The following is a 14021-nucleotide window of genomic DNA, read 5'->3' on the forward strand; positions in this document are numbered from 1 at the left end:
TAGATTTCATTCTGTAGCATTGTAATGAATACGTATGTTGCACTAAATCGTGGCGTGTGTATTTAGCTTCAGTCGAGCTGTTTTAAAGTTATGGTAAAACACGTTACAGGGATTCACCATCTAATCAAAGCCACTGTAAAAGATGATTTCCTCATGAATCTCCCAGAGGTTCATTCACTTTAATCTGCTCTCATTTCTATTTCTGTCCAGATGACAGGCCGTCCTCCTGTTGTCTCCATTCACACAGTTGTTTGATATGATGATTGGTGCGTTTACTGCCAGACTCTCTGATACCTCGTCAGACAAGTTAATGTTGGATTTAAGAACATGAAGTAATGAATGCAAATCATATGTCTGATGCTATTGAATTAATATTTTTCCTTTTTGAGGGAATAACAGTTTTCCATGGTGAATTAAAACCACATGTATAGTCGGTTCTTTTATCTTTTATTTACATTCATGGTCTGAAATTTGCTCCTGACTGTTGAAGAGTAAAAAAACATTTTCATTTTGTGCAGGATCAAGATAAGCTACTCTGGATTTTTTATGCTACACATATAAAAATCATAAATAACATTTATGCATCTTACAGCTGTAGATAACAGCAGCAGCAGGGCACTACAGTGTTTTAGTTCATTGAAATCATTCTCATATGTTTATACCAAATTAAACTACTTAACATTTTTGTTTACTAAATGGAGATTTGGGGATATGAGGAGTCCACCCAAGATTAAAGGATTAATTAAAGGTTACACAAGTGAACAGTGATGTGTGGCAGTAATGTCAACGATGCAAGCGATGCATGGATATGTAGTTTAAAATGCTGAGGTTGTGTTACGGTGCCTAAAGAAGGTGATGCAGGATGGATGCCAGCGGAAGGAAGGGGAAAGACGGAGTGAACACATGAGCCAGCTTTTATAGCCTCAGGGCCCAGGTGAGCTTAATCAGCTCCTGTATCTGCCAGTTGTCTGCTGAGTTTGCCAGGACGGCCTCCAAGACTGTAGGAGGGACATCACAACGTATCACTAAATAAAATGGACCGTATGCACCATATAATCTAGTTCTTCCATACAGATTAAATATGACTAAATATTTAAAGTACAACTGTTACGTAGCTTACTGTAGTGACTGACAAAACTGTCTACATCTGGACCTGGAGAACTTTAAATTACATTTTTTAAAAATAAAACAAAAAAACAACAACCTAATTTTACTAAAATTACAGAATAAAAACCAATACCTAAATGACTAAATAGATATTTTACAAGGTTTCACAGTTATGCTCGTCTTGGCCTCCTAAAAATGTGTTTTATGTCAATTTTCTTACAGCTTGTGATGCTACAGTGACTTCCTGATTACATGGGTGATTGCTTTTGATTGGACGGTGCTGCAAATGTTACTTAGCAGCTGAGTTACACTTTAATAAAGGTTTTACTTGATAAGACACTTAAAGTCCCACTCCCATCAATTTTTGTTCCTGTTTAAACTTCTTTCTCAAGCAGATGGGGGTGTGGTAATAATCGTATAAACCAAGCTCGGAGGATGACGCACGACTCTACTGTAGTCAATGTGTCATTGTTCCATTTTAGCAACAGCTTAAAATGATTTAGCACAAAATTAAATTATTTGTCGAAAATGATTTAGCGAACAGTGTGGCTCATGAAAGGACTTTTATGAAATGGAAATACCAATATACACTGGAGTGGGACTTCGATGTTTAGTGGTGCAACCAGATTTAGTACAACAGTAGTTAAAAGAACAACTTAGAGAGGACTTAACACACATACAGTAGTTTGTGGTGGATTTATGACACATAGTTGGATCACATGCTTCCATCGTCCATTATGTTTTCAAAATCCACCAACCTTTATTGTAGTGCAGACATAGCTTACATCACACAACCTATTCTCATAGCCTACAAATGTTCTCTTGTCCTCTGCAAACACAGGAAGAGATCGCTGCAGAGTAAATGTTAATCTCTGTAATCTTTTTCTCCTTTAACCTCTCAAACGTCCCCTCTCTGTGTCCACCTGTGTCCTGTTGGTGTGTTTGTGTGCATGTTTGTGTGTGCATGTGCCCAGTCCCATCATCTTGGTCTTGCTGTATTAATCTATCTTACTTTTCTCTTTACACTCTTTCCTCTCTCTTCTTCTGTAGCTGCGTGAAAATGCTCAACCTGTGGTGAGTCCCTCTCTGCTAGTCCACATCAGACTCATGGGACAGGGAGTGGACCAGCCTAGGCTGGGCCCAGTGGAGTTATTTACAAATTTTACCTCGACTCTCACTGGTGCAACTGTACATTATACCCCTGAGAACACTGTCTACTATGTGTACTACCAAGTTTCTGCCCCTTTCTGCCTTTTTTCCAGCTCTGCCCGATGTTGATAAGTGACAGAGTAAAGAAATACTGTAAACCATGCTAACTTTAAACTTGTCACGTCAGGGCAGAAAAAATACACTCTGTAAACTTTGATATAAGTTAACAAACTCCTCCTTGATGCCGTCTGAATGGCCCCTGTACTATATGTAAGCAATGAGATTTCACTCCTAGCAGCACATTTGGCTTCAGATTAAAGGTCTTTAAACTCTTGTTGCATGGTGCACCATCATTCATTATTAATGAATTAATCTAAGAGCACCCAGTCACTGTCCTATGTCTTGATCCACAGCTTTTTTCTTGTCTTTGTATGTTTTTATTGACCGTTCAGGCTCACCGTGTCTTGTGCTCTTTGTGTGCACTGCCCCATTTTTTGCATCGGAGAAAAACTTCCTTCAGAGTCACTGCAGCAGTTTGTAGTTCTCTGCTGTTTTTCTCTTCTTAAAAACGGTGGGAGGTGAATAAGCATGCAAACACTTGGTGGATGGGAACCCATCCATCTCGTCCTTGATGCTAATGTTTTACTAATCAAACCTTTTGCCAGCTGCAGTTCTCACTATTATGATCCCAAAAACATGTCCAGATTTGGAAGAATCAAATTGTAATATCTAACACACTAATTCAAGCAGCCCGCTCATGTTTTGTTCTTTCTTTTTGCTTCATCTGAAGCCTTTCTCATCTACATGCCGGTTTAATGTCCGTCTCTGTCTGCAGGTGCTGCTGCTTCTTCAAGCGAAAACGGAAGAAGAACACGCCGAGGCACAAATGATCATCCACCACCGGCTTGAAACGCTCCAAGTGTCCGGCTCAGTTGATTGTGATTTCAGAAATCAATAAGGTTCCATTCAGAGTAAAAGAGGGAGACAACAAAGATCTTGATTCAAATGTTCTCTGGAGGGACCCGTTAAAAATGGTTTGTTGAGATGTACAAGACGCTTGTGTCTTTTGATGGGAGTCCTTTTTTTTTTTTTAGTTTTTCTTTTTGTCTTTTTTTCCCCCTTCTTCCAAGATCTGTGGGACTGTTTTGCAGGCCAGTCGTCCAAACGGGGAACCTTTTTGTTGGAATTGTGCAGAGGATAACCTTGTTTTTGTTTTTTCCCATCCCAAGACACCCAGCATTCATTTTTCTCTCCTCTTTTTGGCACGTTCTTTGCTACCGTTTCTCTCCTGTGGTATTGCAAAGGAAGATACAGATCTTCCCTGTGGAATCTTGCCACCTTCAACCTGTCCCGTACTATGATTTGTATAGTTTGACTCACGTTTTCATTTCCCCTCTGTCAAGTCCCAGTTCAAAATGCTTTGCCCCCTGGTTAGATTGCTAACTCATTGAGACACTTTGGTCTTTCCTGGCGTGGGACTGAATGTAAACCTGAACACACGAGGAGCCAAGAGTGTAACTGCCTAACTTCACGTACAGGCACACAAAGAGCATCAGTCTGCCATTTTGGCCCCTGCACTTTTTTTCCTCCAAAAAGAGGTCGACCCTGGCACTGGGACCCGGGCCTGAGAGAACAGAAGACCAGAGACGCCTCCTGCACTGTGTTCTCTGAGGATGACTTCTGCTCACGCTGCTTGGTTAAAGCACTCCCACTTAACCACGCTGTTGTCAAAACACACTACAGTCTCTACTGACTCTCATGCAGTTTTTTGCTCCTGTTGGCTTTGCGATCATTAACGGCAACCTGACACTTTTAGATGGGGCTGAAAAAAAAAATGCTATTTATGCTATTTATCTCTTGGTTGCCACCAGTTTTCTTACTAATTCTAAAACATACACACTGAATGTATGGACAGAAGAGTAAATGACTTTGGAGCATTTATATAATCTGTCATGCGCATGGGAAGGAAATTGCAGTTAAGGAGTTGAGACCAATGTTTAGAAAAGGAAAAAAAGTGAGACCAAAACTAAGTGGATTATAAGGTGGGAGGCTCTTAAATGATTTTAATAATGTGATGGTTAATAATGGACTCTACACCAGTACACACTGGGGGATGTTGCTTTGGAGTGACAAGAGAAACTGGCGTGATGTGTTTTGGAGATTGAATCACAGCCTCTCAATGCTACTGTCCAATGCCTTAACCCCCCAACCGACCGACCGACCGACCAGTCGACCACCACATCACATCACCAGATGGAAGTTGGCAGAATGACGGTTATGAGATTCGCAGCGCAATCTTTGGGGTCACCTGTATAATAAAAGCCCAAAGTTGCGGACTGTTCCCAGCTAGCAGTTAATGACTTCCCTTGTAACGCTGATGTATTCCCAAGAGAGCAATGCCAAATGGAAGGTTTGGTGTAATAATCTGTAATGGTGTTACGGCGTCCCCGCCCCCCTGCGTGTCCAGTCTGAAGACCCCTGTGCTGCAAAGCGATGTTTTATGTTCGGATGGAGAGGAAACCATAGCGGGCGGATAAGTGAGCGTGTCCATAACCATTTTGTTTTTAATTTTGTGTCATGGAGGACTGCCTTGAAACAATATCCTCGATATGTCACCTTGCCTATCCTCCGAACATAGAGTGAAACCGTACATAGGTGTTTTATTTTTTTATTTTATATCTTGCTAATGTGAATTTTTTTTAATGCAGTTTTTGTTTTTTTGTTTTTTTTTTTCCATTCCAAATAGCCATGGTTTTATGGGGAAAGAGAGGGTAACAAAAAAAGCTTGAGACCATGACTGCACTACATTTGTTGACCCCGGCTTTCCCTGACGAGACCCTGCCTTCTTAATACTGTACTTTAAACGTGCTTATTACTTTAATTGTAGCTGCCTCGTACGCTAGGCCTCTTCCCTATAGGGTGCAGGGAATACACTTTAAATTGATTTTTATCCCCACCCACTCCTTTTTTTTGTGCCATGACACTTCCCCTTTCCTCTCTGCACACACGCATGCACACACACACACACACACACACACACACACATGCAAGTCCTAGATGAATCAGCTCTCAGTGGAGTGTTAGATTTGGCGTTTTGTGGACCTGCTCCATCATCTTTAGAAATGTTGTAGATGTTGCAAACTATCTCGATGAATCAGTATGTAAACCTGCTTGTTGCGTGTATTTACACTGTATAGCTTTTGGTTCCTTCTCACCCCCTGATATGTCAGTTACTCCGGGGTCTAAGTTATTGTGTTAATGAAAGTACTTGAATATGAAAATCTACGGGACCTTTTCTGTTTTGTTTTTTGTCTATTTTCTTGGTCATTATTATCATAGTAATTCCACACATAGGATTTGAGGGGAACGGTGGGAAAACAGGCTATTTGAATGACAGGTATTCATTTGTTTGAGATGTCTTAGTGCCTCTTGAGTGTGTTGGACAGGTGACGTTTGTCAGACTCACCTGTGGACTCCTGTGCTAGCTGGTGTGACGTGCAGTTAGATGTTGGTTTGGAGGTTAAAATCACTTATTTTGTCTCTGTGAAACATTCAACATTATGTATTTTGATCCTGTGTTGGTAAAAAAAAAAACCTTCATCTGCTGCCTGTGATTCTCCCCACAAAGCATCAGCAGGCACCTGGACTGTTTCGTTCCAGCTACTTGAGAAAAGTTGAAAGTATTTCTGTGTAGTGAGATGGATATCCAGACTATATAGCCTTCAATGTTCCCCCTGAATTCCCCGAGTGCCATTCCTGAGACTACTAGCCCATGCCTTTTTACCTGTGCCAGGAAAATATGAAGTTGAATGTTTTTTTTGACCATTCCACCTTATGTCCTCGACGTGTCCACTGTCATTTTTGAAAAATCGCGGCTCAGTTCAGTACCAGGAAGTGTTGTTGGAGAGGTTCAAGAGCGTCAGGAAGAAAGAACAAAGTGTTTTGCGTCAGTTTCTTTCTTTAAGGAGAAACCAACACCACTTTTATCGACTGAGTTTGTTTCAGAGTTGTCATCTTTGCAACATTGGCTTCTTCCTCAAACTGTCAGTCGCCTGGTTCTTTAGCTCACGGCTGAAATGGTAGATATAGATATATTACTCTGATGTATTTACTTTTACTCTCTGGGCCACATACAGAGCCATATAGGAGTACTCTGTGTGCTTTGTATCTGCATGGCTTATCTGGAGACGACAGCGAGCGGTCTGACTCCAGAGACTCTTCTCACCTGTAGGGCTCATGTACTGTTGGGTCAGTGAGACGTTATGGCTTCCAGTCCTCATGTAAAAATAAAAACCTTCCTCACGTCTTCTCACAGCACATTCCATTTCAGTTCCCATTATTTCTGATAAACTTCACTTCAGTCAGACTTGTGTTTATGGCTTTGGTTGTGTGTAACTCACATTCCTGTGTGTCAAAGCTGTGTAAATCAAAGCAAAGGACAGTTAACGTGTGAATGAATGGCTTCGGTCTTTTTTGGGTTCTCTGGCACTTTTTCCTTGTTGCTGTACTGTAGAATTGTCTTGGATTTACTGTATATTTTTCTTTGAGGGAGAGGTTTAGGGTGACATTTACTGCAATATTGTGATGATTATTTGAAAATTGTAAATTGTACAGAGTTCACAATTATACTCTTTGTTCTTTCTGTTGGGATTCCATATAAAATATGTATTCTTTGATTATTTTTTTGTTTCCCTCTCAGACTGTGGAAAATCAGATTGTACAGCTCCAAGAGTTTATCCTCCCCTCAGCATTGTTTTTTTTTTCAGAGCTATGATTAAGAGAAATCTTAAAACTGTAAATAAATATTATTGTGTTGAAATATGAATGTCACTTCAAAAATGTATTTGAATGAGTTAGTCAAGGGCTTCAAGAATGAAGGACCCACATTTCTTCTTTTTATGGTTTCAGATTTTTAATTTACAGAAAGGTAAAAGGTCCTTTTTTATCTGAGATGCCTATGTTGTTTTTTTTTTCCTCATTGGATTCATATAATACAATGTTTCACACATGAACCTTATAAAATCACTTTTTATTCCCTCCACACCTAAAGGGAAACTCCAGTTTGCACCCTTTTTTATGTAAAATAAAAGATCTCTCCACCTTGTGGGAATGTCTTTTGTGAGATGATTTTGTACTAATTGTTTAGATTCGGACTTAATGAAATGGCAAATATACAAACATGTAGATGATGGATCAAGTTAGTTTACCTTAATGTTAGATTTATACCTTCACGTTCAAAACCAGCCACAGTAGCTGTTGTGTTCATGGATGAGAAAAAGTTGTCTCTGTGACTGTTTCAGGACTTCAATCTTTCTTCTCTGACCTTTTTTATCGGATCTATACTGATTATTTCCTGTTTTCAAAGTAAATGAAAACACAGATTTTCATTGTGTACGAATAGTATGAGAAATGGGGAGAGGAGGGGACATTTTTTGTCTTTTTCTTTATAAATTTACTTGATCATACTCGACTCGACTAGATTTTTTATCTCTTCCCTCTTTTTTAGGGATACAACAACATAACATACCATCAGGACCATTAACGTGAACATAGACAGCAAATCATTCAATAACTCTTTCAAGACAAGAACAGGGCAGTTTACTCTAGAAAACATGTTAAGTCTTTAAATATAAGCGATATCCCTCGTCTCAGGTAACATACAGCAGTAACTGTTAATACAGGCCTAACGATGTCTATTAAGTCTTTCACAGTTACAAAAGCAAAGTTTAGAGAAAATTAACAGTACATTTCTTTTTTTATCATTTCATTACTCTTAGTTTTATCTTGAGATCATTTACAATCATTTATTGTTGCTGCTCTGTGGGTTTAACCTGCTGACTTAGTGAGCAAAAATAAATGCTGATCATTGAATTACCCAAAATCCATGAGCCTTGTTTACCAAAAAAGAAAACACAAGGTGAAGGCTTCCTCAGCCTCATGGAATTGCATTTCACAAGTTTCGAAAAAAAATCTATTAGATTGTCATAACAGGGAATCGTCTGCAAATACTTTATACACAGGAGTGTGATCAACATTTTCAGAGCGGTAACTAAGGTTTAACTTTGTGTATTGTGTATAAGATCACCACTAGCTTCCAATTTATTTTTCAAGATGTGATTCACCGTAGTGACATAACTTAAGTAAATGACAGAGAGAACAAAAATGACTAAAGAACAAACAACATCATTAAAAAAAAGGGTCACACATACAAAAACATCTATAGATCACCACTAGCTTCCACTTATGTTAGATGTCACAGGAAATATTGTACATTTCCTATAACACTTACTGTATTCCACAGTTGTTCTTAATAGTTTATTTGCAGATTAAAGCTTGAGATCAAAATGTGTGTATTAAAAAATTACACCTTGATAAATACACACTATTGTTTCATCTTAAATTTTATTTTATAAAAAAAAAGTCAAAATTACAATAACAAAGAAGTGTTTTATTTGTCGAATGCAAAGTGTAACACAGGGGAGATTGTGAGTAGAAATTCTTGTGACATGGCAACTACATGCATTAAGAAACAACAAATCATCAGATTGTTAAGATTACAAGGCCAAAACATAACAAAAGAAAAAAGATTTAGAAAACAAAAATATATATAACAAAAAAAAAACCAATAACATAATATAATATAACAGATATACATATATTGTAATTTAAATATTTATCTTTTAAACCTCAATAACATAAAACATAAAAAAATACAATTACTGCATGACTTGCTTCCTGTCCTACCTGCACTTCTCACCTCTCGCCGCTAGTGGTCGCTGTGGGCCGCGGCGCTGTGACGGCGGCGGCTGTCAACTATAAACTTCCTGTATGAACATCCGGTGCCTCTCTTCCACCGGTCCGAGTCAACATGGTGGGTACAGAACAGATCACTTCACCTCATCGGTCCTCACAATCCTGTTCAATCCTCACTGTTTGTCAGGCCACCAAGCGGTTACAAACCTCAGTCTGCACACAAATGGCACAACGATTTGTAAACGCGGGATTTTGATGCACATTTATGGAGTTAAATAAATGTAAACACAGGCTAGATGTTCCTGTGGTGCTAGCTAACCGGCCACCAAGCGGTTAAAAACACTGCCTGAATGTCACCGGTACACATGTAGTAATACTTTCACTGATAAAGTAATAGCGCTGGTTTGCATCGGTTTATGTAATTTTATGCTTTATATATGTCACTTGACTTTGTTGCCTTTAATTACAGAGAAAAGGGGTCATAACTGACCAGGGCTGATGTTTGATATGATAACAGGGGTCTCACCTTAGAAGACCCGAACAAATCCTACAGTTATTTCAAGATTTTATACTAATCAGGTCAAAACTAATAGACTGAATTCGTTTTAAGCAACATTTTTAGCTTATGTCATTGACAGAGGGCTTAAATGGGGTCATATTGGTGTTATGATGTACTGATCAGTTCCTTTTTAAAAAGTAGTGGTTCTCTTTTACTTTGATTAAATTGCTCTTAATCTGCTCTCTAGTTCACCATTAAGTAGATTTAAAACTCTTGGATGTGAGTTGAGGAAACCTGCAGGTGTCCTGAGTTGTAAAATGTCCTCTGCAGTGTAATTGCAGTGGTTTTATGTGTAAAGAACAGTATGAGGAGATTTGCAGGTTTCGGTAGGAACAAGTGGAAATGTGCCGCTTGAATAAAATGGCTGTTGATTTATAGTACTTTGTAATAAGATCATGCACAAAGGCAGTTAAGTTGTATGTAAGGTAATGCTCGATGCAGGGGCTTTCTACCTGGATGTTATTGTAACCAAACATTGTGATTTGTACTATTGTGGCAAATTCCCCCTCTTTAAGTCATCATATCTCTGCCTAGAGGTGTTTTGGTGATTGTTTTTCTGTCCTTTGACACATTAAACAATGAATTAGTGACAGATGTTTGCTGAATGATTTGTCAAATACTATCTCAGCTGAGAATATTTTCAACTTGACCACCAAAAATGCAATCCACTTTAATACATCAACTACTCCGTGTGATTTCCCTTGTTATTAGTTTTACTGCCATGCTTTTCAACTGCTTCTCTGTTTGGTTGCTCTTCAGGGGCGAGTCAGGACCAAGACCGTCAAAAAGGCCGCCAGGGTCATCATCGAGAAGTACTACACCCGTCTGGGTAATGACTTCCACACCAACAAGAGGGTGTGCGAGGAGATCGCCATTATCCCCAGCAAGCCTCTGCGCAACAAAATTGCAGGGTAAGTAGAACTGGCTGCTATTCTGAGTGTGCTGCAGAAACATGCACTCCAGCTAGCTGCTGTTGGCCTGTTCAGATGGTCTAATCAGTTTAATTGATTTGTCCAGATCAAGCGATAGTGTGTGTTTGTGCCAGGCTGGTTCACCTTTTTAAGTTCACCTCAGATTTGATGGTGACCTGAAAGTGTTTCTGCTGCAGCAGGATAAAACGGGCTCTTGAGACAGAGGAGTCAGTGTAGCATGATGGAGTATCTGTCATTTTGGAGTACATTTATCAACCTGCCTTGTTAGTGATGCTTGTGCTCATTTTTTAAAAGCTGTTAGGCGTGTGGTGTTGTTAATAATCAAAAGATGAGCAGTAAAGTAGCTGTGTTAACTGTGTTCTGAGGATTAAAGTAAAATATCTGTAGCTGTCAAAATGAGACAGTTGTTTTCGCTGTAGCTTTTGAGCCTTCAGGCTTGACGTCAAAATGAAGTCTCTGAATGTAATGTTGATGTTTGAAGTGAGAGTGCAAGTGAGTGAGTCAGCAGGCAGTATACTCCCTCGGAGACCAGACGGATGTAATGTCCTGCAGCTGTTCTTCTAAATTAAACATTTTACCCACTTTAATGAGGTTATTCTTAGAATGGAGGACTTATGCTGAGAATTTAATTGGTGCTTTTGTTGAAGAAACAGGTGCTTTCTTCTTGTTATACTGCAGTTATTTATGTGTTCTGATTAAAGTGTTCCTTCCGTTTGCTCCCACCTTCTGTGTGGAGCACACTTCATCACCTCACTGTGCTCTGTCTGGACAGCTGGAGGTCAGTCGTGTGAATGCTCAGCAGACATAGTACACCGAGTTCAGTTAAGCTGGATTTTCTTTTTCTTTTTTTTTGTGCACTCAGATTGTGGCACACCACAAAGTGATCGTTGTTACGGAGTTGATTGATTTTCTTTGCTCTACACTGATGCTGCGAAATGTAGAATAAACTTGATGGGTCCTCGGCCATATTTAACAGTTTATTTGTGGTTACTAATTGAAAATTCCAAATGCAACTAAAGTGTTTTCAGTATTGCTAAATATTTAGATCGCTCACACTAACTACTCTATATGGGACGATGGCCCCAGAAATAATTCACACAAACCATATTAGTCATTTTAAGACCATTTTATGCTGCTGATATAATAATAGCATAATAATGCAAGTACACACAATTAACTTTTAATTCTTAATATTCAGACTGGAAATTGGAAGAGTATTAAAATATCCAACATGAATCCAACAAAACCACACAACCTAAATAATAATAATGCTCTGAAGCCTTATAATGGAGGAACGCCCTCCTTGTAAACAAAACAGGCAATATTGAGGTTAGCAAAAATTATAAAGGACATCGATAAGTCAATAATGTAGTTATGAAGACAAGCTCATGAGTAAGTAGATTTTTTAAATTTTTTACAGGGCTGTATAGTACAACTAAACATTTTCATTGGTTGATTATCAAATTGCATGTCATTTAAATGAAGAAATACATAATTTTTCTCGTTTACAATCATGTTCATAATGTGTTAACAAAGTCAAACTGTGTTATTGGGTGCACTTAAATGAAAAGGTGCACCAGTGCAACCAGTGTGAAAAAAAATAGTCTGGAGCCCTGCACTGGACAGAATGACAGAAATGTTGCTGAATGTCCATCACAAGTTACCAAAGTAATCTAAAAATGCTGATAAAAATAATAAAATCAATTAGTTATTTACATATTTCTGAGGAAAATTGGCATTTTGCAGTCAGTAATGTGTAACCAGCTTGTATCTGATATTTTTACTTGCTACAGTAAATCAAATTGTCATACATCAAGTGTCAATAAACTAATACTATAAATGTATAGTGTTTTGCTGTGGACTTGTTTCTGTTACTGGTAATAAACGTCTGTTCCTGTTTATGTCTCAGGTATGTGACACATCTGATGAAACGTATCCAGCGCGGTCCAGTCAGAGGAATCTCCATCAAGCTGCAGGAGGAGGAGAGAGAGAGGAGAGACAACTACGTCCCAGAGGTCTGTTAGCACTCTTCTGTCTTGGAAACTCAAATACATCTTGCTGTTTTAATCAGTGCTTTGGTTGTTTGGTTTGGCAATGACTTTTGCTGCCTCAGGTTCCCCAGGTTTGATAAATTGTGTTGTAAAGCTACAAAAAAAGAGACAAAACACCTTTTTAACTTGCTTTCAAGCTTTAAAAGAAAAAAGACCCAGATCAGACAGCTGATTTGTTGTTTGTTTATCTCTTCCTTCAGATTTCTGCTCTGGACCAGGAGCTCATCGAGGTGGATCCAGACACTAAGGAAATGCTCAAGATGCTGGTGAGTGTAAAACATATTCTGCTTCTGAGGTTTTGTTCTAAACCAGAAGATTCTCACTTTGGCCACTTAGTAATTAAAGTACCTGTAGATATTTCTCATGGGCAGACATTTTGACTCGTAATACCAATTCAAGACCAATTATTATTTATTGAGCACATTTAAAAACAAATGTTGACCAAGGTGCTTTACAGAGAGATCAGGATTACATTCAGATAACGTAATTAATAACAGGTTTTCTCAAAGTAGCTTTTCAGACTTTCCCAGATTAAAATAAATAACCCTGTCTGATTCGCTGCCTGTGATTAATATTCCTGTTTATTTACCTGAATCACTAATGCCTTGTCTTCTTCTTGCAGGATTTCGGTGGCCTTTCCAATCTTCAAGTCACTCAGCCAACTATTGGAATGAACTTCAAGACACCGCGAGGACTGTAAAATCATGTGTAGTCATCTTCTTAATAAAGAGAAATGATTATTCAGGATTGTCCCCCTTTTCTTCATCCACATTTTGGATCTTGAACATACACTTTACAGTTTTCAGCAGCCTGAAGGTCGACACTGCAGAGTGTCACACTGTAGGTAATTAGACCACAGGGAAATTCAGCTTTCACTTATGGGTCATTCCTTACCAACTCACCGAGGGCCTCCCAGTTCATGTCATGGATTTGAATTGATTTGGATTTTAAGAAAAAAATCATGTTCAAACTTCTTTTAAATTCATCGGACCGATAACTGTAGTCCAAATACTTTTTAAGGTTGGCCCTTAGAGCTAAATCAGCTTTATTGCAAGTCTTTGTTTCTTAAACCTCACCAATGCTCATTTTCACTGGATTGGGCTGAAATACGTGCCGAACATCCAAGAGACCCTCAAGAAAGTTGGCAACATGTTTTCATTTAAATGGTTGTTGCTGAATGGTTACAGTTATAAAATTAATAACAGGATGTTTTTTTTATGTAAAAGTGTTGATATTCATTTCATACCGGAGAAATTCAAAGATGTTATATTACTCTCTGATTTTTTAAATTAGCACATTTTTCACACTTGACAGGCTGTGATATTACATTCAGTGGTTTTATTTCATCGGTAGATATTTGTACTTCGTTGACTTCAAGGTTTTCTATCTGTCTGATGCCGACTGTGTTCTGGAAGTTGCAGCTTGTAATGGTTTGGTTTGTTGCATGTAGGTGATGTCATGTTGTGTGTG

The 14021-nt window shown here is 38.6% G+C and overlaps 2 protein-coding genes across 5 annotated transcripts in view; both read left to right on the plus strand.

Moving 5' to 3' along the window:
• The window catches only part of csnk1g1 (casein kinase 1, gamma 1), a 40559-nt gene extending 33199 nt beyond the window's left edge, over positions 1–7360 (plus strand). For 2 of the 4 annotated variants that reach the window (XM_084362972.1, XM_084362974.1), the window contains 2 exons: positions 2158–2181; positions 3092–7360. In XM_084362972.1, the coding sequence (XP_084219098.1) occupies positions 2158–2181; positions 3092–3146 (79 nt within the window). In that variant the 3' untranslated portion in view covers positions 3147–7360. The remainder of the gene's footprint in view (positions 1–2157; positions 2182–3091) is intronic. The other 2 variants (XM_084362973.1, XM_084362975.1) reach the window with 1 other exon arrangement.
• Positions 7361–9038: 1678 nt separating this feature from the next.
• Positions 9039–13296, plus strand: LOC311255290 (small ribosomal subunit protein eS17-like). Its single transcript, XM_084349640.1, has 5 exons — positions 9039–9127; positions 10328–10479; positions 12410–12515; positions 12752–12817; positions 13174–13296. The coding sequence occupies exons 1-5, from the start codon at positions 9125–9127 to the stop codon at positions 13249–13251; spliced, it is 405 nt and encodes a 134-aa protein (XP_084205766.1). The 5' UTR covers positions 9039–9124; the 3' UTR covers positions 13252–13296.
• The last annotated feature ends 725 nt before the right edge of the window (positions 13297–14021 follow it).

The sequence above is a fragment of the Pagrus pagrus genome (assembly GCF_965226575.1).
Source record: "Pagrus pagrus genome assembly, chromosome: 1".
Taxonomy (NCBI): Eukaryota; Metazoa; Chordata; class Actinopteri; order Spariformes; family Sparidae; genus Pagrus; species Pagrus pagrus.

Excerpts from the sequence above, each read along its gene's own strand:
- LOC311255290 (XM_084349640.1), top strand. Across the intron at positions 10,480-12,409 it reads CTGCGCAACAAAATTGCAGG|GTATGTGACACATCTGATGA; the intron begins GTAAGTAGAACT and ends TTTATGTCTCAG. Across the intron at positions 12,516-12,751 it reads GAGACAACTACGTCCCAGAG|ATTTCTGCTCTGGACCAGGA; the intron begins GTCTGTTAGCAC and ends CTCTTCCTTCAG.